At 39.4% G+C, this 25,897-nt stretch overlaps 1 protein-coding gene across 13 annotated transcripts in view; it reads right to left on the bottom strand.

The window, feature by feature from the left end:
- Positions 1–18,718: 18,718 nt before the first annotated feature.
- NBEA (neurobeachin) overlaps positions 18,719–25,897 on the bottom strand; it is a 509,325-nt gene continuing 502,146 nt past the window's right edge. For all 13 annotated transcript variants that reach the window (XM_068672960.1, XM_068672963.1, XM_068672981.1 and 10 more), the window contains 3 exons: positions 23,219–23,415; positions 22,349–22,500; positions 18,719–20,516 (listed from right to left, as the gene is read on the bottom strand). In XM_068672960.1, coding sequence (XP_068529061.1) covers positions 20,426–20,516; positions 22,349–22,500; positions 23,219–23,415 — 440 coding nt within the window. In that variant the 3' untranslated portion in view covers positions 18,719–20,425. The remainder of the gene's footprint in view (positions 20,517–22,348; positions 22,501–23,218; positions 23,416–25,897) is intronic.

Raw genomic sequence — 25,897 nt, 5'->3', positions numbered from 1 at the left:
CTCTGCACACACCATTTGTTTCTGGATGTCAGTTTGAAAAATGTGAGTAGCTATATTTGGATGTCTCTCTAGAGCTCTTTAGTCAGGTATATACACCTTGTGGGTAGGATATAGGCAGTCTGAGACTCCTCTTCTCCTTCCTCTAATGCTCCCCTTCTCTTTTGTGTCTGGCATAGCTATCTGGTATGCTTCCCAGCCTCAGACCCTGCTGTCAAATATTAGCCTCCAATTTTAGGTTGGAGGAAACCTGTAAAATTTTAGTTAGGAACATCCCTTCAGGGTCATGTTGTAGTTGAAGCTTCAGTTTTCACTGAAGATGCTTTGAAACAGCTGTTTTCCTTTAGACAGCACAGCAGGCAACAGAGAGGTAGGGGAAGCAGGGATTCATCTACCTCTCTGCTCCTGACTGTTCACTGAGGTTTTGGTCCATTTCCATTCAGGATTACTGGTCTGGTCTGGTTATTTCATTGCAGGTAGCTCCAGTGAAAAGCTCCCTTCTGAGTCCAGGAGCTGTTTATTAAGCCCCTTCAATTTTGACAGGTTCCTCAGGAACCCCTTTGCTATGGAATCAAGTCACCTAAGGTTGAGAAGGGGTTTCAGTTTCTCTATATCAACTGTTGTTTTTAAAGTGTTTTATCAGCATCTCCAGCTCTTTCTTCCCCCTTCTTTGATTTTCATGCACTAAGAAACAAAACTTCTGAGTCATTTGAGTTGAGTCTAATAACCTAGAAGGCAACTGCATCATGGAGTATCCACTCTGTGATTGCTAAAAACCTTCTGATTCCCAGTCTAATTTATATTTACATGTTTGTATTTTTTTTACCCCCTGGAATAACTCCTTATTTTAAAAAAATCTTTTGTTTTTGCCCTCCTGTTCTACTTAGCCTATGAGACCTGGTGACTGTTTTCTGCACCTGCCACAGTTTTAATTCATTTCTCCTAGTAATGGTTGACCAGAAATCTGTACCATACTTCTGACAAAATCTCATTGCACTACCTTTTCTAATGGCAGTAAAAGTGCCTCAGTCTCTTGGAACCCACTCATATAGATGCATTCAAGAGTGTATTTGCCTCTTTTACTGGTTGCCCTGGTTTTGGCTGAGATAAGGTTAATTTTCTTCAGACTGGTATGGTGCCTTGTTTTGGATTTAGGAGAAAAATGATGTTTGCTTGGGTTTCACAACAAGGACACACACTGCTTATGAGCAATGACATGATGTGGGTAGAGCAGATACATAGCACTGGTGTCCTGCATTAGGCTGAGATTTAACTTTCTTCCTGGTAGATGGTCTTATGCTGTGTTTTAGATTGAGGATTAGAATAATGCAGATAACACTGATGTTTTAGTTGTTGCAGAGCAATGCTTGCACTAAGTCAAGGATGTAGACTCTTGTGTTGCCCTGACAATGAGGAGTCTGAGTATGCACAAGGATCTGGGAGGGGACACAGCCAGGACAGGAGACCTGGACTGGCCAGAGGGTTATTCCATAACTTGTGGCATTGTGTTGAACAATAAAACTTGGGAGATGGGCAGCAGGATTGCTGCTTCTTGGGGATAGGCTTATCTTTGGCCAGAAGGTGGTGAGCAATTGCATTGTGCATCACTTGTTTTGTATGTTCTTTTATTATTATTACTATTGTTATCATTATCATTATTATCATTATCATTATTATCCCTTCATTTTCTGTCCTATTAACCGTCTTTATCTCAACCCTCAAGTTTTACCTTTTTCCAATTCTGTCCACCACCCCAATGGGGAAAAGACAGCAAGTAGCTGTGTGCTGCTTAGCTGCTTGTGGGATTAAACCACAACAGGGTTACCTCACATCGCATGATAACAGAAGATGATGACAGCTGGGACTTGTCAGCAGCAGAAGGCAGTGTGCCTTGGATGTCTTACTGCCCCATACTGTACATGTACGCTGAACAGGCATGCCAGACAAGGCAGCACATCAAGCTACAGCTGGATGTTTAGGGCATTCAGCTTGTTTTACATCCTTCTCACTTCCTCCGTCCCAGCTGTCAGGTAGTCCCACCTGTCCCAACATCAGGATAATAGATTCAGCAAAAAGGGTTGGCACAGCCCCCCAGAACTGGGTGATCAAGGCACTCTTCTACACATTGGTAGATACAGAATAAAATTCCTTCAGGCAGAGAAGAAAAACTCAAAATCCTTATTTCCTACATTTGGGTAAGTTGTCTAATCCACTTGACCAAAGTTCTGTGGTCTTATTTGATGATGTCCTGAGAGTGAGAGGTGGGTGAAAGAGTGCATACGAATTTGTCTGATCCACTGCTCCTCACTACTGAGATAGACTTTTTTCCTGTCTGGTTTGAGCATCAAATAGGATTTAAAATTGAAATAAGTGTTAAGAAGCTCAGCAATGCTTGGACAAAGACTGTTCGAGCACTTCAGCAGTGGAAACCTGGATACTAAGAGAGCTCTGATATCTACAGGTTTGAGAAAGGCAGTGGTAAGGGTGCATGACGGTAAATACTTACAGCTTGCCTGAAGTATAACAGAAGCACCAAAGAGTGGATTCACAGTCTAGTCAAATTGCTTTTGTGTGTCTTTGAAGTATGGCTTACCACATAATACCTTTCAGCAGACCTCTCTGACATGAAAGCCTGCTTCTTCCTGCTGGAGTCAGTGGAGCTCCACTGCCTGCAGGAAGAACAGCAGTGTGCTGTATCTACGCAGTTGTGAGCAACAGCTTTAGTGTTCTACATAACTGTTGACATAATATATAAATATATATATATTTTAAGAAAGCAAAAGATGTTTACATATTTAAGGTTTTTCAAGCATATGAAATAACATCTTTCAGAAATCTAAAGCTCACTACCTTTTAGAGAACCGATGTTACTCACAATTTTAAAAAAATAAGTGTAAATTATGCTCAAATTTTAAATGCAGTTTGCTACTGTACACACCATGGATTACTAATGTCCCCTGAAGTTAATTTTTATTTCAGGAACCTTAGGGTAAGAACATGAAAGAATGAACAGCCACAATGGAGATAATTTTCTGAAGAAAGCAGCATGACTCTCGTGAAGTTATGGACATTCATTTGCAGGAGCCTTATTACCTGATGTAAGCCATTGTTATCGTACTTCCTTCAAAGGTGCATTAGTAGCTTACTTCATTTTCACCATCAGCTTAGAACTGCTCGTTGTTCACCACCACTGCTGGAAATACACACACTTCCCAATGTCCAGACTTTTTATGTACAAAGGTAAGTGTATAATGAAAACTAGAAGTTTAAAGAACAATTATCAACAAGAGAAATTACAAATTTGGCTATTTTGAGTGTTCCATCCAAATGCTTATTCAACAATGTTTTTGTTCTTCCCCTCAAGTCTCCCTCCCCTTACACATGTATGTTGGGTGTGCCCTGCCCAATAGCATTGAAAACTGCAAACTCTTGACAGTCTGAGGGCTGACAGAGGGGGCATCTGTTGTATGTCGCAGCTTTTTTTTGATGCCTGGTGATAATGTTGATACAGATACTTTGATCTTTAAGCAGTTTGACTTCATGGAAGAGATTCTGACTGTGTGGATGTCTAAATAAGTTCCCTCAGCTCATAAATCTAAATAATTCTCAAACTCTCCTACTGGTTTTATGATCTCCTAAATTATACAGTCTCAAGTATTTTTCAACTGTTCCACATTTCTAGCCAAGTCTTTGGAGATGGTGAAAACTGAGCCTTTAGTGTCCTGTTTCTATTGCAGGAAGGGCACAAGCAGCTTTTGTAGGTCTGGGCAGATGAAGATGGTTTCCACCTGCTTTGTTCTTGGGCAGATGTTTGTCAGGTTTAGAACCCATTCTTCTTTTATGCTTTTATTAAAAACCTCTCCTCCACACAGGTAGAAGGGAAGGTAGGAAAATGAAGCCTACTTGTGCTCTTGTTGATATCTTTTCAAGGTTGATTTGAATAAGGGACAGACTTTGTTGTTGTTGTTATCACTGGAATGCAATAATAAAAAAAAATCATTCTGAACACTTTTTATGAAGGGTGAACTCTTTCCATGCATATGCGTGCATAGGAATATGTGAGCAGTTCTGTTCTGGGAGTCAGACCCTGCTTGGTCTTTCTCAACATGGTCTTGACATTTAAAAATCGTTTTGAATAAAGGCTCCCTCACATCCTAGATCAGCACCTTACAGACACAATTCTGGGCTGCCTTTCTCTGGTGAAATTTCAGGTTGAAAAGACATTTCTCCCAGACATCTCAGAACAAATTCTACTTTACTAGTAGTTTTCTGATCAAGCAGAGGAGGACCTTAACATTCAACTCTCCTCCTCTTCTGAACTCCCCTGAGTACTGAGTCCTTCTGGTCATTTTCAGATCAAATATGGGTTTTAGCTGATTTTTCTCTGTAGAGTGGTTCCAAGTAGGGCTATTTTATTCTATTGTATATCAGCAGGTTAAAATTGCCTAGGCATCTGTCAAAGCACAGTAGCTATCACCATTTTCCTCTTACCCAAGTCCTGCGTGGCCTGCAATGGCACTTTGCAGCCAGAGGGAAACAAAGGCCCATTGCTTTCAGCATGCACTCCTGATCAGGATATATATTGATAGGTTGTGCTAGGAAGAAGGGTTTATGAGTGCCTCTGGCGACTGGTGGTGTGAACTGTGCACATATAAATTCTAAGTTGGCAATATGAAACAAAAAATATTCCCTGGCTGTAGCCTGAGGTAACAGGGAGTGGGAAAAGCCAAGCTATACTACTAATCCATAACCACAGAAATGACCTCCATTCCAAAGCAAACACTACATAAAATTTTAAAAGCTGGCCGGCCCAATATACGTAATAAAATGTCAGTAGTATAATTCAAAACAACCTTAGAGATTTTGATATATTGCGTTTGGTCAGTTTATGTATTCTGTGTCTGCATTAGCTAAGAAGAAAGATCATCAAGCATTCAGGAATTCAGCACTGCTTTGTTGATAACGTTTGCTAATTACCAGGTAACACTAACATAGTAACACAAATATACTAATTTTACAGGACCTAATTTCATTTAAAACAACACAAAAATGTGAATTTCAATATAGTTATTGTGGATTTTACAGTGTAATAGCTGAGAGAAGAATCTGACTTTAGAGATTTGGCAGCAGTTACATTTGAGTAGTGATAAACCTATTATATGCTCAGTAGATATCCCCCCATCTGTTGACAAAATAAAATTATAGAAAATGTTGGACTGAAATCAGATGTTTTTAATAACCAGGTTTTGTTTCCCTACCCAACAATAAAATAAATTCAGTATAGCAAATAAAATATAAAATGCACAACAGTTTACACAAGACAATTTTTACAGTGTCGTGGGAGATTTTAAAATTTTCTGTATGGAGTTTCTCCAGGTATTTCAGGCAGGTGTCTGTACTATTTGTAAGGCCCTCTCTCTACAATGAATTTCATTTTGTGGGAACCTACTTAACTCACTCTGCTTAGTTAAATTATTTAACAAATTAATTCTGCTTTGTCTCTAACTGCTTGCTGCATCTGTGCTACATAGCTAAGAAAAAGAAAATGGGATACTGTTGGAGGTATATGTTTCATTAGCCAATTGAGTTTAAAAAGCAGATACAGAATATAGAAAAAAAAATCTTATTTTCTAACCCTGCATTATGCCATGATGTTGCAGAGTTTATTTTTATTGGTCAATATGTTTCCTGTCTTCAAAGCAAAGACCTATTGCTGTGGATGTAAAAGTATGTCCCAGTCTGTTAATAAAGACATACTATTAAGTAAAAGTTTGGAAATGTCACCAATTACACAGTCTAAGGACATATCTCTGGGTCTAAGCATGCTCCTCAAACACTGCTAAACACCTGGAATTTTTTGTGGCTGTTAGTAGTATCTGGAAGACATTTCCTCACCTGATCCCCTGATTTTGCGTCTTTTATGGGACTGTGCCTTGCTTTTCTTTTCTTAACTTCAAGCAGGGTTTTGGTGCATTTTGGCACTTATTCCTCTAGCCACCAAATTGTAGTTTAGATTTCCTGTATGCTGCATGAGGGATTCCTTGTTGCAAGCAGGTAACATGAACTCATACTTAATTCAAATCAGGAGGCAATAAAATGCAAATCCATTTACTCGTTTACAACATACTAACAGAAATCATGGTTGCAGGTGCTTGGAAAGAAACACCGGAGAAAGAAAACCATGCTCAAACTACTGCTATAATGATCCAGCCAGAAAAGCCCCTCTCCTTGCACTTGGATGACTTATAGTAGATGTTTTTCTGACCTATTTCGTTGTACACAGCCTGCCCTCAGATTGCCAGGGGTGACCTGTTCTCAGCACAGCATGTCAGGTTTTATAGCTCATCACCTGCCTTGGGTCCTTTGTCTTCCTCCTCTCTTCCATCTCTCACCTCTCTACATATTATCTACCACTATTTTTTTCCAGGAATACCTACAACATGGTGCAAAGGGGGTGGGGTGGGGTAGGGTGGTGGTCAGAGAGTGCAACTAAGCTTTAATTAATCCAGAAAACTGATCCAGCCAAAAATGAAGTCAGTGGGGAACATACAGGGGAAGAAGGTATCTCTCTGATCCTGATCTGCCTCCTGACCCATTTCCCTGGCAGATGGGAGAAGAAGCCATTGCAGTGTGGTGGGAAGGGAGACCAGGGGACTAGACCAAATGGCAAAGAGGGCTCAGATGGCCAGCACTGGCTTGAAATGCCTTAACCACAGCCACTTTTGTATAGATGTGAGGTTTTTAAATCTAAGCCAATCACCCCAGTGTCTGTATTTCTCTTTCATTGTTTTCTTTCATTAGGTATCTTAGATAACCCAAGACAAATATCTAAATAGTTCAAATTACTTGCTCTCCACAAATGCCATATATATGTTTGTATGTTTATATGTTTCCACCGACAAAGAACAGGTATCCTGGAGTGACTGGTACATATTTGGATATCTGATTTTAGACAGCTAAAGTGCTGGGTGAAATAAATCCTGGGTTTAGTGAGTGCATTTCTGTGCTAGGCATTTCTGTCCGCCCACTGGACTTGAAACCCATCTGGATGTTGATAAATACCTAAATGACACAAAAGTACAGGCTCCTTATGGTGACTAGCCTCACTGGGAATCAGTTTATTTGGGGACACACTAGATTAGGATTGGTAAGCTTTGAGTCTCAGGTTTTCAGGAAATGTTTTTACAGAATGTTGCCCTTTAAATGTTAATAAATAAAATGTTTTAATTCAGGGGTCACACCAAGCTTTTGTAAGAATTTCAGACTACAGCCTATCTCTGTTCTTCCATGGAAGAAAGAGAGAAAACTATGATAAATTAAGAGTCAAGTGTGATATACAAATAAATGTTGCCAAGAAGTGTGTTTCTCTGCATGTAACCAGACCTGTAAGCCAGTGTATCACTTTAAACCAGATTTAGAAGATTTAGAAGAGGTAAAGTCAATTCAAAACGTAAAAATGTATTCCTTCTGTATCTAAATACCTGTCAGTCTGTCAGTCTTTTTTTTTTTTTTTGACGAGATTTATGTTATAATTTTTGATATGTTTGAAACAAATCTATAATTTCAAAAAATATTTTCTTACGATAAACTTGTAGACAAATGTAGTTTTCAATTGTAAATATCACTGAGCATAAGTGTCTTGTGAAATAAGTGTCTTGAGTTCCTTTAGCCTCTGCATTCTCCATTACACATTGATTGTTAGTGGACTGGATAGATAAGGAAAAGCAAACTTGTTAGCAAAATCAAGGAACACATCTAGTCTTTCCTTAATTCGAGCATGGACTTTCTGAGAAGCATTTAGCCTAACATTACCAAGTGTCACTCGCTACTTATCAGCTGGAACTGGTGCTAAGGTGGGCTTTCCAACTCTGCTTCACGGTTACAGTGGCTGGTTTCTGAAGATAGAGAGTTCACTCAGGTGATTCACTCAGGGTGTTATGACAGCTGTATTCCTATTTTCTTCCCTGATTTCACAGCAGTCTCCCTAGATAAGGCTTTGAAAGACAGAGCTAATAGGGTGCTTGTCAGCAGCATAGCTTTCCTTGTTAAGAAGCTGGGGGCACTCATGTTACTCAGACGATGATGGTGTTGCTCCCTATTTCTTTTATCCAGATATCCCTACTTCAGGGAACAACATGTTGAACAACAATGTTTTGTATGATTTCTGCTGGGCAGCTGGGTTCCACTTCTTTGAAAAGAGAATGATATAGTGCTTTTAGCAAAGCATTGGAAAGCTGTTCCAGGGTGTGAGTTGTTCCTTTGTGGGAAAATGGGGTTTCCTTTAAAAAGTTCAAAACTTTGATAGATAGTCCCAATCCTCCCCCCCCCCCCCTTTTTTTTTTCTTTTTTTTTTTTTTTTCTTCTGTCTGTTATGAACTAGTGGTGTTCAGCCCAGGTCCTTCCTGTTAGCGTAACCCATTTTGGAAAACAGAACTTTGTAATATATATGCCTGCTGCCTGACTCTCGTGTTGATAAATCACCATCAAATATTAATTAAAAAAACTGTACAAAAAGGTACATGCAAATTTTGCAGTATTTGATCTCACCTGCACTTCCGTGATATGACAAGTAAGATTGCATAGGTTTTTCTCCAGGCAGCTGCCAATCATGATGCTAGATAGACTATGTAATTTTATAACATTTGGGTGATCTTGCCTCAAAAAGATGTCATATGATTGTACCATTTAAACAGATATATCATAACAAGTTTTATACTAGATGCACCTCAGCAGCTGTAGCTGTGTGATTATTAAAAACAGAGGTGATGTGATGATGTGAAGTAGTTTTGGTATTATATGTGGGTTGCCATGTGTAGACTTTTTTTCTTTTTTCAAATATAACAATGTTTTAGTTGTTTTTACATTTGTTTTCAAAGTTTGGGTTATGCCTCATAGATACAATTAGTTATAATCTCTCCAGTAATAACTATTTTAACCAGTAATAATAATACCATATACCATAACTTCTTTGTTTCTTGTTGCATTATATAATATATAAATAAGATTGCACAAAAATATGTAAATAGAAAGAAAGGTAGAATTTAAAAAGAACTTGAGATTAAAAATTGCTTTCCTGAAAATGTGGTTTTGAGCTAAAATCGGCTATTGAATTTGCTAGAACCCTGCTGGGAAATAAAGAAAAGCAAGGAACCCAGGTTTGACAAACTTTACATGTTTAGTTGGAGTTTACACATACAGAATTAAACCTACGAGGTAGAAGAATTTTAGACAAAAGAATTCTAGACAGCACAAAAATGGGCATATGTAAAAAAAATATTGGTGCTAATGAAAACTCTGCTGCTGTCAGTCTAATCCTTATTTACCTGTTGTCTGTACCCAAGGGGTGGATATTTCTATGAAATCACATTTAGGTTCATGGAGTCTACTCCGAAGTGGCTTTACATATAAAAATATTATTTTACATTGAAAAATATTTTTTCATGCTTAGAAAAGATCCACTTTTTACAGAAGATAATGTTTACCGCATTTATTGCCACATCGTGTTTATTTCATTATTTAACAGATTGTATTAGATGTATTTAAAACTCTACCTTTTATATAATGTCTGCTCCCTGAAAACTTAAAAAGACATTTACATCAATACCAGAGTGAAAACGAGCAGTTTTTCTTCAGAATACACGGGGATTGTATCCATTTGCTTATTAGTAACTGCTGACAATCTTGTTTTAATCTGGACACTCCTAGCACATACACAGATCTCCAGTTAGTACATAACATTGCTTGCACTTAGTACATTCATTAAACTGGAAGGTACCTTCAACTTTGGAGTAACAAGTCAACTCTCAAAAAAGTTGCTGCACATTTACTTGCTGGAGCATTTAGGAGAGTGCCTTATATAAATTCATTGTTCTTTCTCCAGTCATTTATTTTCTGGTTGACCCCTAAATATGTTCCAATAAGTCCCTTATTACATGACCCAGCTAGCCCATAAACCCATAAAAGCTGCTTTGTATTATTGTCATGCATGGCTGAAAGGCCAGATGCCTTCCCCAGGCCTGCACTGGGAGGTGCATTGTGCTATAGTCCAACAAGGAAGCAGGCCAACTCCAAATGAAGAACTAGGTGTACTCTAAGTGTTGTTCCATGCCTGCCCTGGCAGCCCCAGAAGTGTGCAATGCACATAGAACCTTCTTTTTCATAGGAAATTTCTGTGTTATATGCTCAAAATAGCTGTGCTCTTTCTACCATGAGTGGGCACATGGCTCCCTCAGGGTGGGGTTTGAAGCTTCCTTTCTTCTATTCTCTCATGATGTTGGCTTGAAACAGCTATGGGATTAACAACCAGATGGAAATGAAGGAGCAGAGGCTGTCAATAAAATACTTTGATTTAGCTTGGGTGCTCAGGCTCCAAATCTTCATGCTGGTGCTGCACCTTGGTGGGGACCAGCTGGTGCCTCTCACGCCTCATCAACATAATCATGTAATGAGCCTGGGCAGCGCCACCCGCCCAGCCCCGCTGCTGCACAGGGATTACGCCCCTATCACCGCCAGCCTAATCCACGGCCCAGGGCAGTGCAGGTGTCACAGAGCATTTGGCCCTGCAGCACTGCCCTTGCTTGCCCCTTGGAAGATGCTTCAATCTGAGGCAGAGTCTGAGAGTGAGTCAGGAGGAAGGGGGGTTCCTCATGTTGGCCCGGATGCTGAGCATGTTTGTGACACAAACGTGAAATCAGTCCTTCTCATATGTTCATCAATGTTTTCTGCTCTCCCAGACTGAATGATATAAAATTTCTGTCTCCCGTCCTCCAATATTTGGATACTCTTGATTTTAGTTTAATCAAAAAGCTTTTTGCTCTACACGTAATCCCTTCCTCATATTTACAGACTGGGAGATGAATAGATTGAGAGTAGCCCTGGGGAGAAGGACTTGGAGTACAGGTGGATGAAAAATTGGACATGAGCCAGCATTGTGAGCTAGAAACCCAGAAAGCCAACAAATATGAAGAAAGCATATTGGTGTGGACACTACACGTAGTCACCAGTCTTTCAGTGAAAATCTCAAATTAAATAATAGAGGCTACTTAATCATAGAATCACAGACCGGCTTGGGTTGGAAAGGACCTTCAAGATCATCTAGTTCCAACCCTGAACCCTGAACAGCCCCACCTTTCTCAGCCTTTATTCATAGGAGAGGTGCTACAGCCCTCTAATCTACTTTGTAGACCACCTCTGGACTCATTCTAACAGCTCCACATCATTCTTGTGGTGGGAGCCCCAGATCTGGATGCAGCACTCCAGGTGGGGCCTCACAAGGGCAGAGCAGAGGGGCAAAATCCCCTTCCTTCACCTGCTGGCCACTTCTCTGTTGATACAGCCCAGGATACGGTCGGCCTTCTGGGCTGCAAGCACACACTGCTGGCTCATGTCAGATTTTTGTTCTCCAGAACCCCCATGCCCTTCTCTGCAGGGCTGCTATCAGTGAGTTCTTCTCCTGACTCATGTCTTGGATTGCCTAGGCCCAGATGCAGCACCTTGTACTTGGACTTGTTGAACTTCATTAGATTCATGTGGGCCCATTTCTCCAGATTGTCCCAGTCTCTTTGGATGGCATCCCTTCCTTCTGTTGTATCATCTGCACCACTCAGCTTGGTGTCATCTTTAAACTCCCTGAGGATGCACTTGATCCCATTGTTTATGTTTTTAAGAAAGATATTATAAACAGTACTGGTTCCAAGAGAGGCTCTTGAGGGACATCGTTTGTTACTAGCCTCCACCTGGACATAGAGCCATTGACCACAATCCTCTGGGTGCAGCCTTTGAGTCAATTCCTTATCCACTGAATGGTTCACCCTTCAATCCCATGTCTCTCCAATGTGGAGATCAGAGAATTCTATCAAAGGCCATGTCATAATTTCTATACGCTTGACGTAAAAAGTTCTGCCTACATAAGATGCCCCAATACATTTTCTGTAACTTACCTCCAAGACTTTAGAAGGTCTGGATGAGGTGTCTTTTGTATTATTGATTGATTTTTGATTATTGATTGATTTGTTTGTTTGTTTGTTTGGGGGGAAGGTGGCGGGAGAAGGGGGAAATGAGATAGAGAACAGATGAAAATGCAAAAAGCTTTGCCAATATATTAAAAGAAAAATGAACTGTAATAAAATAATAGAATATAATAAATAAGGAATTTACAAATGAATGAAAATACTGAGCTTATTTTCTATTCACAATAATTTGTGAAAATAGGCAGACTTGACATGCTTTTGATGAGCTTACAAATGTGCTGACAGGAATAACTTTTTTTTTTTTTTTGTGAAAGGCCTATGAAAAATATTGCAGAATATTTTGATCAAGAAATTACGATCATATTCATATCATAGTATCTAAAAATGGATACATTTCCAGCATCCAAAATGTAACTATTTCTTCTGGTATCTTGATGAAACTGGAAAGGTTCCTATGCACATCCCTAGTCTATTCAAGGATGGTTAGTGGAAACCCCATATTCTTTCTATGTTTTCATCTTATGAAAAATGAACTTGGGCTTGGATTTCCAATTTCTACCTACAATCAGGTCCTATCATATCCCCAGACTTAAATATCCACTGTTCCCTTTTTCTCCCTTGGTACAACCTAACATTATGATGTAATGGTTTCTTTCTTTTATTTGTTTGTTTTTGTTTGCTTGCTTGTTTGTTTGTTTGTTTTCTGGAAAGTTCCCTAAGTATCAAAAAGACCGATCTAAAATTGAGCTGCCCTGCACACACGTATGAAGGCACTCATGTACTGTGAGTGCACCTGGAAGGTGCAGAGGCTTCTTCCTTCCGTAAGGCACACACATGGTAGGTGACAAAAGGGATCACAGAAATCCTGAAAACAGGGAGGGATTTGGGAGAGAGGGATTGAACATTAGATTGAAAAGTCTCTGTAGGCAGATCACCTTGAGGAATGAAGACAAGCAAACTTTTTTTTTTTTCTTTCAAGTTTTTGTCCTTATGTACATTTGTAACCTGTACTTTCACCCTTCCTTCAATTAACGGATTGCACTTTGCAGAAAAACATAACCCTTGGGCTCTGTAGTGGTGTATGTGTTGCCTCATCACATCTGACAGACGTGGAAATCAGACTGACATAGAAATCAGAAGGTATTCCTGACTAGTGTATTGGCCAGATCATCCATCAAAGGAGAAAGATCAGCACCCCTTGTGATGCTAATCCCAGCCTGAACAGAATGATGTGTACGTGAGTACACTATCTGTAGCCAGCTCCTGCACAGGATCCATGTTCAGCCTTGCACTCAGAACCACATGCATACCCTCTCAGTGTGACCTAGCACTGCTAGGCAGGGCCTCGCAGAGGCTTTTGCCCTAACTTTGTAAGTCTCTCAATGGTAAGAAGTTATCTTGTAGGAGATAAGCCTGCTAGCCAGACACCTACCATAGCACTTATGAATGCCAGGTGGGAAGGATTCAGCTGGGATTTAAAACTCCAGACATAAAAAAATTGGATTGATGTTTATTACTCTTGATAGTATGCCTAGAGATATGTCCCTATGACCTAATCAACAACTTGTATTCTTATGTCTTTTTCCTGAAAGGGGTAGCAATAGGCCAAAAATCTTTCAAAACAAGACCAAAAAAACCCAAACAACCACCACCAACAACAACCAGTAAAAACAACAAAAAACACCAAAGCCAAGCCAAATCAAAGCAACAAGAAAAACAAAAACACCCTCTATCCCCACCCTCCAAAACAAACAAACAAAAACCTTTGGAGCTATTAGATTGCAAAAATATATATATATATAAATAAAAATAAAAAATAAAATAAAAATAAAAATAAAAATGAAGGAAACACCACTTATTAATGTGTTTATGGTTGGATGTGTGTTATCAGTCCTCTCATGGTAGTGATCTGAGCAAGTCATGGAAGTTAATACCTTTCAAGTTAAGAGATATGAAATAATCTTTGTATCGAATCAAAAGGTTTATGGCTGTTCACAGCACCAAGCCTCAATATCCAAACAATTTTGCTTTCATCCTGAATACATCTGCTTTACTTTCTGATCCACTTCCTCCTGAGTATAGCTGGGATCATATCTGCTTACCAAGTCTGATAAACTCCTGCCTGAGCAGATGTTTTGACAAGGATTCCTACAGAGAAATACAAAAAGAAAATCAGTTTGTATCAGACATTCAATGGTCATGGCAAGTGCTGGTAAAAACTCGCTTGTCTGAGGGGCTGACTGCCACACAGGTAGGAGTCATGACAGGGATTCTCTGAAGAATCACAAAGGTGATGAGATGTAGAGCAGCAGCAAAGCTGTCTTCCGTACTTTCAAGACCTCTGCCTAGATGCTAGAACACGAGGTGCCAGTTCAACTATAGGTAAATGCAGATGCTTCTGGTGTCCGAAGTAAGTAGGAACAAAGAATATTATTGAGGGAAATTCAAATATTGATGAAGAAGGTACGACTAGAATAAAGGTTTGTGCCAAACCTGTTAAGGAGTCTGACCTGGTGTACACAGTGGTCTTCATCCCAAGAAGTTACTGATCCCCAAATCCCACCTGTCACAATGTGTGGTATGGCTGATAAGCTGATGAGCTTGGAGCCCGAGGGAAAATTTTAGTAACAACTGTGCTAACAACTTGATCAATGAGAGTTGTAGGTTTAGGTACTGCATGGTACTTATCTGCACGGTGTAACTGACATGCATTTAACCTATCACTCTCTAAACAACACCCTGCAGTGTACATGTGGTAGGATGGGTTAAAGGCTGGTCCCAGGGAGTCTGGTGGCATGTCTAAAGCCTATGTCATGCCACTTGCCTTCAGGTCAGAGAAGGGCCCTGACCTGTGTTATTTGCTAGGAGAATAATGCTCCCACATGACCTTTGGTTCTGCTTGAACAGGCAGTTGAAAAATAGGAGGTATAGTGAATCCCTTTTCATTTCAGGTTTTTACTACCTGCAACTCACACTGGGACAGCAAGGAACTTGGAAAATAGATTTGTATGAGCTTTCTGGAGCCTCACAAGTGTACTTTATGCTGAGTCTGCTTCTCCCTGGCAGTTAGGGATAATGAGGGAGTGTGATAGGTACCAGTGAGGTTCTTCCATGGTTGTAGGAGACAGAAAACCCAACCTACAGATGAGATATCTTCATGGCAAGTTCCATAAAGGGGGACAGAAGGGTTACTGGAGGAAAAGAAGCAAGAATGGGCATTGCAAGAGAGAAGCTGGGGACAATCTGTCCAGGTCAGCCTCTTTGGGAGAAACAACCCTGGTATTTTGTGACTGAAGAGGAAAGCTATCCCTCCCTCTCTGACTTTCCTCCAAACCCCTGGCCCCTGCCTGGAGTCCAGCTGTCTTCCTCGTGAAACAGTGTCTTTTTGCTGAAACAGTTTCTTTTTGTATTAGTGCTATTAATTGAAAAGATGTTCATGCAGGGACACTGGCTACCAGTCACTATTTTATTTCCTGTTTGATAGCTCTGCACAAAGTAATGTATCTGAACAGCCATGGGCACTGGATTTATACGCATAGCTGTACAGCTGGATTGAAAGACCACTTTCAATTGTTCCGCTGCCTTTTCCAGGAATTGCTAGTTCTGATATGCAGTGAGGGAGACTATATGCATCATTCTTAATGGCTTAAATTTGCACAAATATGACACCAGGATTAGGTTTGCCAAAGGGCTTGTTCATTGAAGCATTCTGCCAGGACTGAATCTCTTCAAAGCATAAACAGACATGAAACTTTAAAGTCAAATCCACTGGTGCTGCTAGCTTTTAGTTGTTTGTAGTCTTCTGGCACGAGAGAAGATTTTCTTTCCTGTCTAGTTTTGTATGTAAGGACTTATTCTGTCCTCCATGTTAGGAACCATAGGCTGAAGATATCTTGGTATTGTGGCATTCTTAAGACACACAGAGCCCTTATGCCAGGCTTTTAATGAACAACAACAACAAAAATTTACTCCAGGCTCTGAATTTTATGCATAGGTACCCATGTTAGTTATCTAAGTCCTTATTTGTGCTAGTGGGGTGGAACAGAGAGAGGATGTACTTATGGCTAATGATGCAGAGCCGCTGTGCTGGTTAGGCCTGATGTCATCACAGAGGGATCCAGAAACCAAGTCAGCTGTCTGGCAGATTTTCATCTAAGTAAATCCCTCTGTAAACTAATTATATGACCACAGCTTATAAAGTTTACAAGAAAGCTATCTCCAGACTTGTTTTCTTGTCAGTTGCAGATCTTGAAACTTAACTGTGGTTGTTGAAAAACTAATCATGGGGGATAGAAAATCTATAAACTATACTGTACTGCATAGATGTAATAAATTTACAATCCTTTTTTCCTTATTTAAATAGAACATTCTCTTTTAATGTGCTCATTTTTAATGTTTGTAAGTAACTGGAAAAAAAAAAAAAAAAAAAAAGAGTCCACAATTAAACCACTGCAAAATATGAGCATAAGCTCCAGCTAGACATCTCCAAATAAAATATTTATAGGTACTAGATGTCTTGTATCAGGAGGTGGTTCTCTTGCTGTTATCAGAAGTCAGCCCTTCACTCCCTGTGTCTGCTCCAAATGCTTTTATCCCTGGCAGCACGAGGCTTGCTTCAAACACCCTGCTTGCTTGTCAGCAGGGTTGATACACTATATTATAACAAGCATTCACCACATCAGTTGTTCCCAGGCAGTGTTTTTAGCTTTACAAGCACAGCCTGTGAGATTCTCTATCAACATAATCATTATTTATCTGAAGCTCTTCCAGTAAATTGAGCCTAAGTAGTCTTTCCTTGGGGTAAAATTAAGCAGCCTTTCTTTTATCATTGCTCATGTAGAGAAAACAGTACCCTCCTCAACAGTGGTAAAATCTGGACAAGGAAAAAGCCTTACAGCTGCTGTATCATGCTCCTGGTACAACACTGGCTTATAGTCCCATTCTTAACCTACGACAGACTGGCAGTAGCACAGCCAATAATTGTACGTTATTTACAGTGCAGATATATTTTAGTTGCACAACTGTATGTTTAATAATGTGTCTGCATTAGCTGAAAGATTGGCCCCATTTTGCCATTTTCATCAGAGCTGCTTCATGTTCCACAGAGTCTCTCAGAGACTCCCTGGAATCAGTAACTCCCATTTCTATACAGGAAAAAGATGAGTCACTCTAGCTTTACAATGTGAACGAGATGGGACAGTTGATGCTTTGGAAAAGTCTTGTGACATAAACTGGAGATCTGCACGTAATAGGGACCTTGAGCCTACCTTAAGGGGCCTTGAGTCCTGGTTTTAGCTGGGATAGAGTAAATTTCCTTCACAGGGGCTGGTATGTGCTGTGGTTTGGATTTAGGGTGAGAATAATGCTGATAACACACCAACGTTTTTAGTTGTTGCAGAGCAGTGCTCACACAGAGTCAATGACTGGTTTGCTTCTTGCACTGCCCTGCAGAGGGCACAGGACAGGGTTGGTCAATGGGCAGAGGCCAATGGGATGGAGTTCAACATGACTAAGTGCCGGATCCTGCACTTTGGCCACAACACCACCATGAAATGCTACAGGCTTGGGGGAGAGTGGCTTGAAAGATGTGCAGAGGAAAAATCTGGGGGTGTTGGTCGATGCTCGCCTGAACATGAGCTGACAGTGTGCCCAGGTGGCCAGAAGGCCAACGGCATCCTGGCTTGTGTCAGGAATAGTGTAGCCAGCAGGAGGGGGAGGTAATTGTCCCCTGTACTCATCATTGATGAGGCTGCACCTCGAGTGCTATGTTCAGCTTTGGGCCCCTCAATACAAGAAGGACATCAAGGCCCTGGATCACGTCCAGAGAAAGGCCACAAAGCTGGTGAAGGGCCTGGAACACAAGAGGAGCAGCTGAGGGCACTGGGATTGTCTAGTCTGGAGAAGAGGAGGCTCAGGGGAGACCTTATTGCTCTCTGCAACTACCTGAAAGGAAGGTGTGGGGAGCTGGGGGTTTGCCCCTTCTCAGAGGTAACCAGTGATAGGACTAGAGGGAATGGCCTCAAGTTGGGCCAGGGGAGGTTCAGGTTAGAAATTAGGAGACATTTCTTCTCAGAAAGATCAGTCAGGCATTGGAATGGGTTGCCCAGGAAGGTGACAGAGTCACTGTCCCTGGGGGTGTTTAAGGAAAGGTTGGACCTGGTGCTTAGGGACGTGGTTTTATGGAGTGATATTAGTAGTAGGGTTATGGTTGGGCTGGATGATCTCGATGGTCTCTTTCAACCTTAATAATTATATGATTTGATATTATATATCTATCTATCTACAGTTACTTACTATAACTTTGTAGGGACCTCAGCATTTTCAGAAGGTGATTTATTCCACCCATTTTGTTCTGCTGTGCAGGAGTGTAGATACCTAACTTTCAATGCCTAAAACAAGAAGAAATTAGTTCTGTCTTATCAGATATTGAGAGATACCCAAAATGACTATCAACAGATCTTTGCTTTCTGTGAGGTGTATTATAAAAGTTTATTGCCTGTTCACAAGGATTCTTCTGCTGATCAAAGTATCTTCAGTAGTTTCTCTTCATGTACTGGAAATCAAATGAGTTGCAAAACACACTCTGTAACCTCTCTTTTATTTCTTGACACCCCAGGAAATACAACCACCCAGCATACATAATTTTTGGCATATACATTGTCTGTAAGAGAGGATTTCTTAAAATAATTGCTTGCTCCTAATGATAATGTGAACTATTTGATGAAAAATTCATTGAAATGAAAAACTATCACTGAATTCTTTGCATATTTTATTTTTCTTTTTGATTTCCAACTCACACACATCTGGCATATTTTACATCTTTGCAATAAAACATGGTTACAATAGCTTAAGGAATTTATATATCCAAAATATTTCACCATGATCTCAAGATGAAATGAACTTGTCTTCCAGATGTTCAATAGTCTCCCAATTCTAAGCTACGAACTCAAGATATTGCTTACAGACTGGTGATGAATAACTTAATCATTACACTGATCCCCATGATTTCCGAATCTTATAAATACAAACAACAATGAAGAGGGAAATTCAGTGCTAAACTTACTAATACAAGGTGGAGAACAAATAAGTAATCACATCAATAAATAATGATATGTTTCTGGTGCAAAGTGCCAATACAAAGAATCCATTATCTTTTTAAATAAATGACTGCAAATGAGTGTAAATTCTGAGAAAATTACATTCCTGTTACATGCCTCATAGCCCTACCGACACAATATGTACATCTATGACAATACAGTCACCAAATATACAAAGAAGAAACATGAATTAAAGTGTATATACCCCTGGGTGTGTAATTTGATCAGTACAATGTGCAGAAAATTATTCCGATAATTATCATTGCAGTATTGTAAAACATGAAGTGCCTTAGTCTGAGTGGCTTCAGGTGAGATTTTCAGAAGAACCCAAAAGAATAACTTCAGTCACCTCCACAATGAAGCTAAGGCTGTTGAATAAACCAAGCTGCTCAGAGGAAAAATGAGGGAAAAAAATTATTTGAGGCTCTCTGGCCCAATGGTTTGTATGCCAAATGCTAATAATCCAGAAGTATAGCACTTTGTCTGTATTGGGAATAATTAAGCATTACAAAGCATTAAACTGAACTTACACTCTTTGCTCCCTTTCTATCTAGTCTTTGAATTTAAAAGGGAGGAATTTAATTTCTATTGTATAAAGTATAAATATGGCAAATGATGGCTTTTTATCCAAATGCTTTATGAGCAGAACTCCACTTAAAAGGGGTAAAGTTTAGATTCAAAAAGTGAAAAACATGTGTTGGTGAAAATGTCAAAATTACTGTTTGCACCCAAATTCAACCCTTTAACACAAGCTGTACCCTTAGGCAGATTTCCAGTTTGATTTGTGTGAATGCACCTGTTCCTTCAAGACATCAGGTTTAAAGTACATGCAAGTTGTAACTCCACAATAAAATTAAGAAACAGTTTTGTTCTTTATACAAGGTTTTACTTTTACAAAAGTATCCCTTTAAAGTTAAGATGTGCATCTGATGTACAAAGTATCAAACGTATTTTTTTTTTTTTAATCTCAGCTTGAAAAGAGGCTGGAAATGGGATGCATGTTAGGTTCATAGCCTAAACATTGAAACAACTGGACACAAGGTTCCTCAGAATTTGCAAAAGTCTCTTGTGGCGCATCCTACTACCTTTTCTCAATAAACAAAGATATATGAAATAATTACCAAAACATCTCCTAATTCATATAATTTACATGATACAAGCTTGCTTTTCAGCAGCTGGTGTTCAGTTGTGAAAAAACACACAAAGTAAAATGGTTGCTGACTACAATGTACAGCTATTGCTGGGTGTAATGGAATGTACAACGGAGGTCAATGCAGACGTGGTTTTCCACCAGAGACTACACCTTTCATTGCAGCACTTGTGCTCTCAGCTTTACCTGGGCTTTCAGTTCTTCATTCTGCTTCAGTATCTGTTCTGATGTTCATAATGCCACCGGTTAAAATCTATATTAAAAGCTACGATGCTGCCAGAAGCCATGCCAGTAATCAGAGTTCTGAAAAAGATAGGAAAGACGTTTGTGTTAATCCTCTTTTACCTAATCATGGCTTGCATAAACAGTAAAAAAGCTACAAGAACAAGTCTCTTTAGCAATACTGTATGAAAGTTAAACTCATGGGTGTGCTCAGTTTGCCACAGAGACACTAAACTTAAATATCTATACATGAAACCAGTTCCCGTATTCTCATTTTATGGTCAACCATAACGAACACAGCTCCTTCCATTCACCTTTGCAGAGATAAAAGCACAGGACCATTTTATATGTTCTTTGTCTTGCATTGTCTCTAGCTGCCTCCCTTGGAAGGGTGTGGGTGGGTTTTCACTAGGTCGTATGTGCCACCCCTTATGTGTACCTCAGACCTCTGAAGTATCTCAAACAGAAAGTACTAAGTGGCTATGGGGAGGCAACTGAATTAGGGCCCTAATCAATACCCTCAAAATAGCCTGAGACCTACTCTCCACAGGTCACTGAGCATGTACTAAGGTGTACTAAGTTGTCCTTTTGACTTCACAGTCTGTAGTGAGTAAATCTCCTCTGGTTACTATGGGAGCTTATTATCATTGCTTTCTGTAAGCTGATCACACCCTGGTACTCCTAAAAAGCTTCATATGGAAATTTACCCCTATATTTATGTTCTGGTGGCAATGGTTGAGGTGATTTTCCAGTTATCATCAACACTCCAATTCTGGTAGCTGAGTTCTAAAATTGGATTAGATATCTATCTCCACTTCTATCACACCATACAAAATCCATTCTCTGCTTAATTAAGCAACCAAAGCTAAGCAGGTACTTAAAGCACTTCACACAGCTGGGGCTTCCCAACCTAATATTACAATCAGGGATAGAGAAAATGGGCTACCAGAAAATTTTCACAGTGTAAATAAATATCTTAGAACACAGCACAGTACTGTATGAAAACTGGCAAATACTGCATAAATTGGCAAAGCTCCAGAAGCAAATAGACCTTTTCCAGTAATTTAGTTTTGATTAAACTGTTTGAGACAAAAATATTTTTTCTCATTATTTACTCAGATATGAATAAATTAGGTGCATATTTAATTTATAGGTGCTTTTATTGCTTTAAAAAATGGATACATAGATAGGAATGCTGAAAAGTGTAAGAAAAACTTTAGCGAATGTTGTATGATTTTTCTAACATCCCGTGAGTTCTTTGCAGCATTTTGTATATTAATAAGAAATACAAGACTCATGCATGATGTAAACAGTGAATGCACTCATAGTCCTGCATAAATGCAACATATAGGTTTATATTATAATCACATTACAATAGTAGTCCAAGTGTTGGGGTCACATATATTTACATTTGCACTGTGCATTCTAGTGCCACAGCAATCACTGTACATATCTAGGTCTGTACCCTGCATCTCCATTGCTCAGAGAAAGTCAAAAGGAAAGGATCTATCCACCCATTCTGGTGGATAGATCCACTGATAATACTGCACGTTATAGTTTAGGTGCAAACCTCAAGAAGCTCTCAAGCTCTACATTGCTGAAAATCAGAAGTAAGACATAAATTTTGTATTTTTTTTTTATTTTAAAAAGTGTTTATTAATAGGTACTACTGCAGTCTGATCCAGTCTGGCTGCTTGCATGCTCTTAAGTTAATGTAATTTTACTAGTACTTTTGGTAGCTGATTCTCTGGCTTACTAACTTCAGTGATATAAGACCTCACCTTAAAGTTAAGCACCTACATTGTGAGACTCAAGGATCAGACATCATGCTGATTAAAACAAATCAAACAGATCATGACCTGGGTAGTGGTTCTTTTTTGCTATTTACATACAAATATTAATGACAAACTCACCTCTGATCATGAGACAGATCCATCGCTCTTATGCCAGCATCACAGCCAGGGTAGATATAGAGCTGCTTGAAGTCACAGGCCTGCCATACTTCTACCACACCATTGTCTCCTCCTGTCACCAGGTTCTGCCCATCACTGCTCAGGAGAATGGCCTTCAGAAGAATAAGACAAAACCCATGTATGCAGTCAGCTTTTATGGAAAATGATCAGTGCCACTAATATATTATCAACTTATGGGAATTTTTTGTTCTCTGTTCACTTTAAAGTTGAAGAGAAAGACTTCCACTCTTCTTTCTCTCAAATAAAAGCAATTAAAGTACAAGTTTTGGATCACTAAATTTTAAATAAAAAACTATGTGGTTTTAAATATGATATATAACCACAAAACTCTTCCAGTGTATACACCAAGACTTAAATTGAGGACATAACATTTCTCTGTCCTACAAAACTCAGTGCCATCACTAACACCTAAAGCACAGCAGCAATCTGCATTCCTAATGTTGCTTCAAGTGCTCTTGACAGAGCAGAGCCCTGAAGGCATGAATTCCTGTCTTGGCTAATAAATGAAGAATGGACTCATTCCAGAGTATTTTGTTTTAAAGGTATATTTCCCACTGAAATTTGATTTCAAACAAAAGTTCCATGTATTGTATGGGACCATAAACAATTTGTTCTTATTTATCTGAAAAAGCTCAAGTGCACTTTTGCATTTGGAGATGGAGATGAGAGGATTTGCGTTTGAATATAACTTAACTAGGAGGTGGCAACTTAACATGTACGATTTCCTTTAAAATACACTGCAGATAAATTCAATTTGTTTTAATAAGTAAAGGCAAGACACAACAAATACTTGTTTGCATTTAGATTTACCCTGGTTGAATCATTGATCTCCATCTGAGCTAAGAGTTTGCCATTAATGCTGAAATTGCTGAACCGTCCTCGTTCATAGTAGATGATGCAGTGACCTTCACTGGATACTGAAATTAAGCGAGGATACAAGCAGTTTTCTGTTCCTTCCAGGGCTCTCAGCAAATCTCCAGTAATTGTATGTACCAGACAAGGACCTTCTGCATATGAAAACATAATATATCATGCTTTTGCTGTTTATACAAACTATATACTCTGTGCACAGAGGCAACACATAATACACATTTATATTAGTCCTGCATAGATATGAGAAGATGCAATTCTAGCCTAAATAATTTAAAATAGACAACAGAAAGGACAATGCAAGAGCTAGTGGATGAAAAAATAGATAAAAAATGCCTAATAGTGTTAGTTCATTATTTCCTTAAACTGGTAGTAGTTATCATTGATCTACCTCTAAAATATATTTTCCTTTTTCCAAGCATTCAGAGGCCTTGGTCTTAGTGCTTTCCTCCAAGAACATGAATTCTCCTTAGCCTGCCCATTCACATTAAACAGATGGGGCCCTATCACTGACTAGGAGCAACTCCCAGAGGGCATGTAATCATATCACTGCAAATTTCTCCTATAGTCAATGGCAGTTCCTATAGGTCCTCTCCCCCAGTGAATGTATTACATGCATAGATTTCAGTCTTGAATTGCTTTAACAATGAGTGTCATCTGACAGCCAACAGAGTAACTATGATATTGGGACTGTAAGACCATGCTATAACTGCATTTACTCCAGAGAGATTTTAATATGAGATTTTAATGTCTGATTATTATTATTATTACTGATGAAAGAAAAACACAGCTATGAGATCTATGAGGTATGTTTTAAGATGCAACACTATGATATCTCCGTTTCAAGATCTATGGGAATGTTCTTTTGAAAATGAGATCTGTAATCCTACTGAGAAAAATAGTCTCTTCTGTGGTAAATGTAATAAGTCATGGTAAATACTAAATATTTTCTTTTACGAATCACAAGATACTCCTGGACAGCATAATAATCTCTTCCTTGTACAATTGGTTTATGACCCTGAAAATAAATTCATACTGGCAGACTCAGCCACCTCATGTTAAGCCATTGTAACTTCTCTGAAGATCACACTGCAGCTGGGTTTGGCCAGGTAGAACAAATCACAGCATCACTGAACTTGTCTGTGAGCTCTCCAGTGCACATTCTTATTTGTATTTGCAACAAGCTTTATGTAGAGAGACTCCAAGTCTGACTGGGTTTTCAGGATAAAAATGCAATGGAATTGATTTATTTTATCATAATAATACTGAAATGCCAGTAATGCCTCTACTTTTAAAATAATTACCATGTTAGAGTTTCAAAAATAAAAATGTAATAACTTCATGTTTAAGTGCACTGACAAAGCTGCCACTACCTTGGCTCAGCTGATTGGTCATAGGCACTAAAAGGCACTAAAAGGCATCTTCAGATTTAGGATTCTGGGATAAAGACGGAATCTATTGAGCGACCACTCTTTTTATTGGGTAAGAACATGCAAACATTGACCTGAGTCACAGAATTTTCTGAGAGGAGTTCCATTTGTGTGGTCTCCCTGCCTCAGTGCAGGTTGTCTGGAGGGCTGTAGGTGTGATGGAGGTGCAACAGGGAGGGAAAAAAGGCTTTATGTATATGTATAGGCTTTTTTATGTATATGTAAAGGATTTTATTTATATGGGATAGAGTTTGTAAAGGAAGGACATGGGAAGAGTAACTCAGGGGACAGGATCTGACAGGGTAGGTCTCCATCTCCGTGGATCCATTACAAATACATTCTGGATTTGACATAAAAAATCTTTGGTCCCCTTGCAGCCTTTACCTTTAAAATATATTACTTAATGAAGCAGAAGATAACTGAGTACACATCCAGCTATTTTGATAAGAGGAAATTTACAAGATAGTTGAAAAGGGTACTTTGGCAGTAAAATCATATAAGGCTGCCTAAGAAGATAAAGAAATAGCAGTGCTGCAAAACGAAACTCGGTTCATATTCACCATGAATTTTATTTATAAGTGTCCTGACTTCGCCTACCACTGCTATGTAGTAAGTCATTACCAAAGTTAATGACCCATTTGCATTTCCTGTTAAAAATGTCTTTACTAAAAGTTTTATACTCAGCTTTGAAAAAAAAAGGGGAGTTCTGAGTCAGTATAAAAGATGATAACCTAGGAGCTTAGCCGTGAGCAAAAGGGGACAGGACAAGTATCATGTCCTTCCTACTCTCAGAAGCAGCAACCTTTCTAAAAAGGAATTCAAGGACATTCAGAGGGATTTATGGAGCTTCTCTCCTATGAAGAGAGTCTGAGAGAATTGGGGTAGTTCAGCCTGAAGAAGAGAAGGCACCAGGGAGACCTTAGAGCAGCCTTCCAGTACCTTCCAGTACCTACAGGAAAGCTGGTGAGGAGCTCTTTGTCAGAGGGAGTAGTGATAGAACAAGGGGGAGTAGCTTTAAATTAAAAGAGGGTAGGTTTGCATTAGACATTGGGAAGAAATTTTTTAAAAAGAGGGTGGTGAGGCCCTGGAGCAGGTTACCCACAGAAGCTGTGGATGCCCCATCCCTGGAGGTGTTCAAGGCCAGGCTGGATGGGGCTTTGGGCAAGCTGGTCTGGTGGGACGTGTCCCT

Source organism: Anas acuta, chromosome 1 (assembly GCF_963932015.1).
Source record: "Anas acuta chromosome 1, bAnaAcu1.1, whole genome shotgun sequence".
NCBI classification, from domain to species: Eukaryota; Metazoa; Chordata; class Aves; order Anseriformes; family Anatidae; genus Anas; species Anas acuta.
This window is presented reverse-complemented; position numbering and strand designations above follow the sequence as displayed.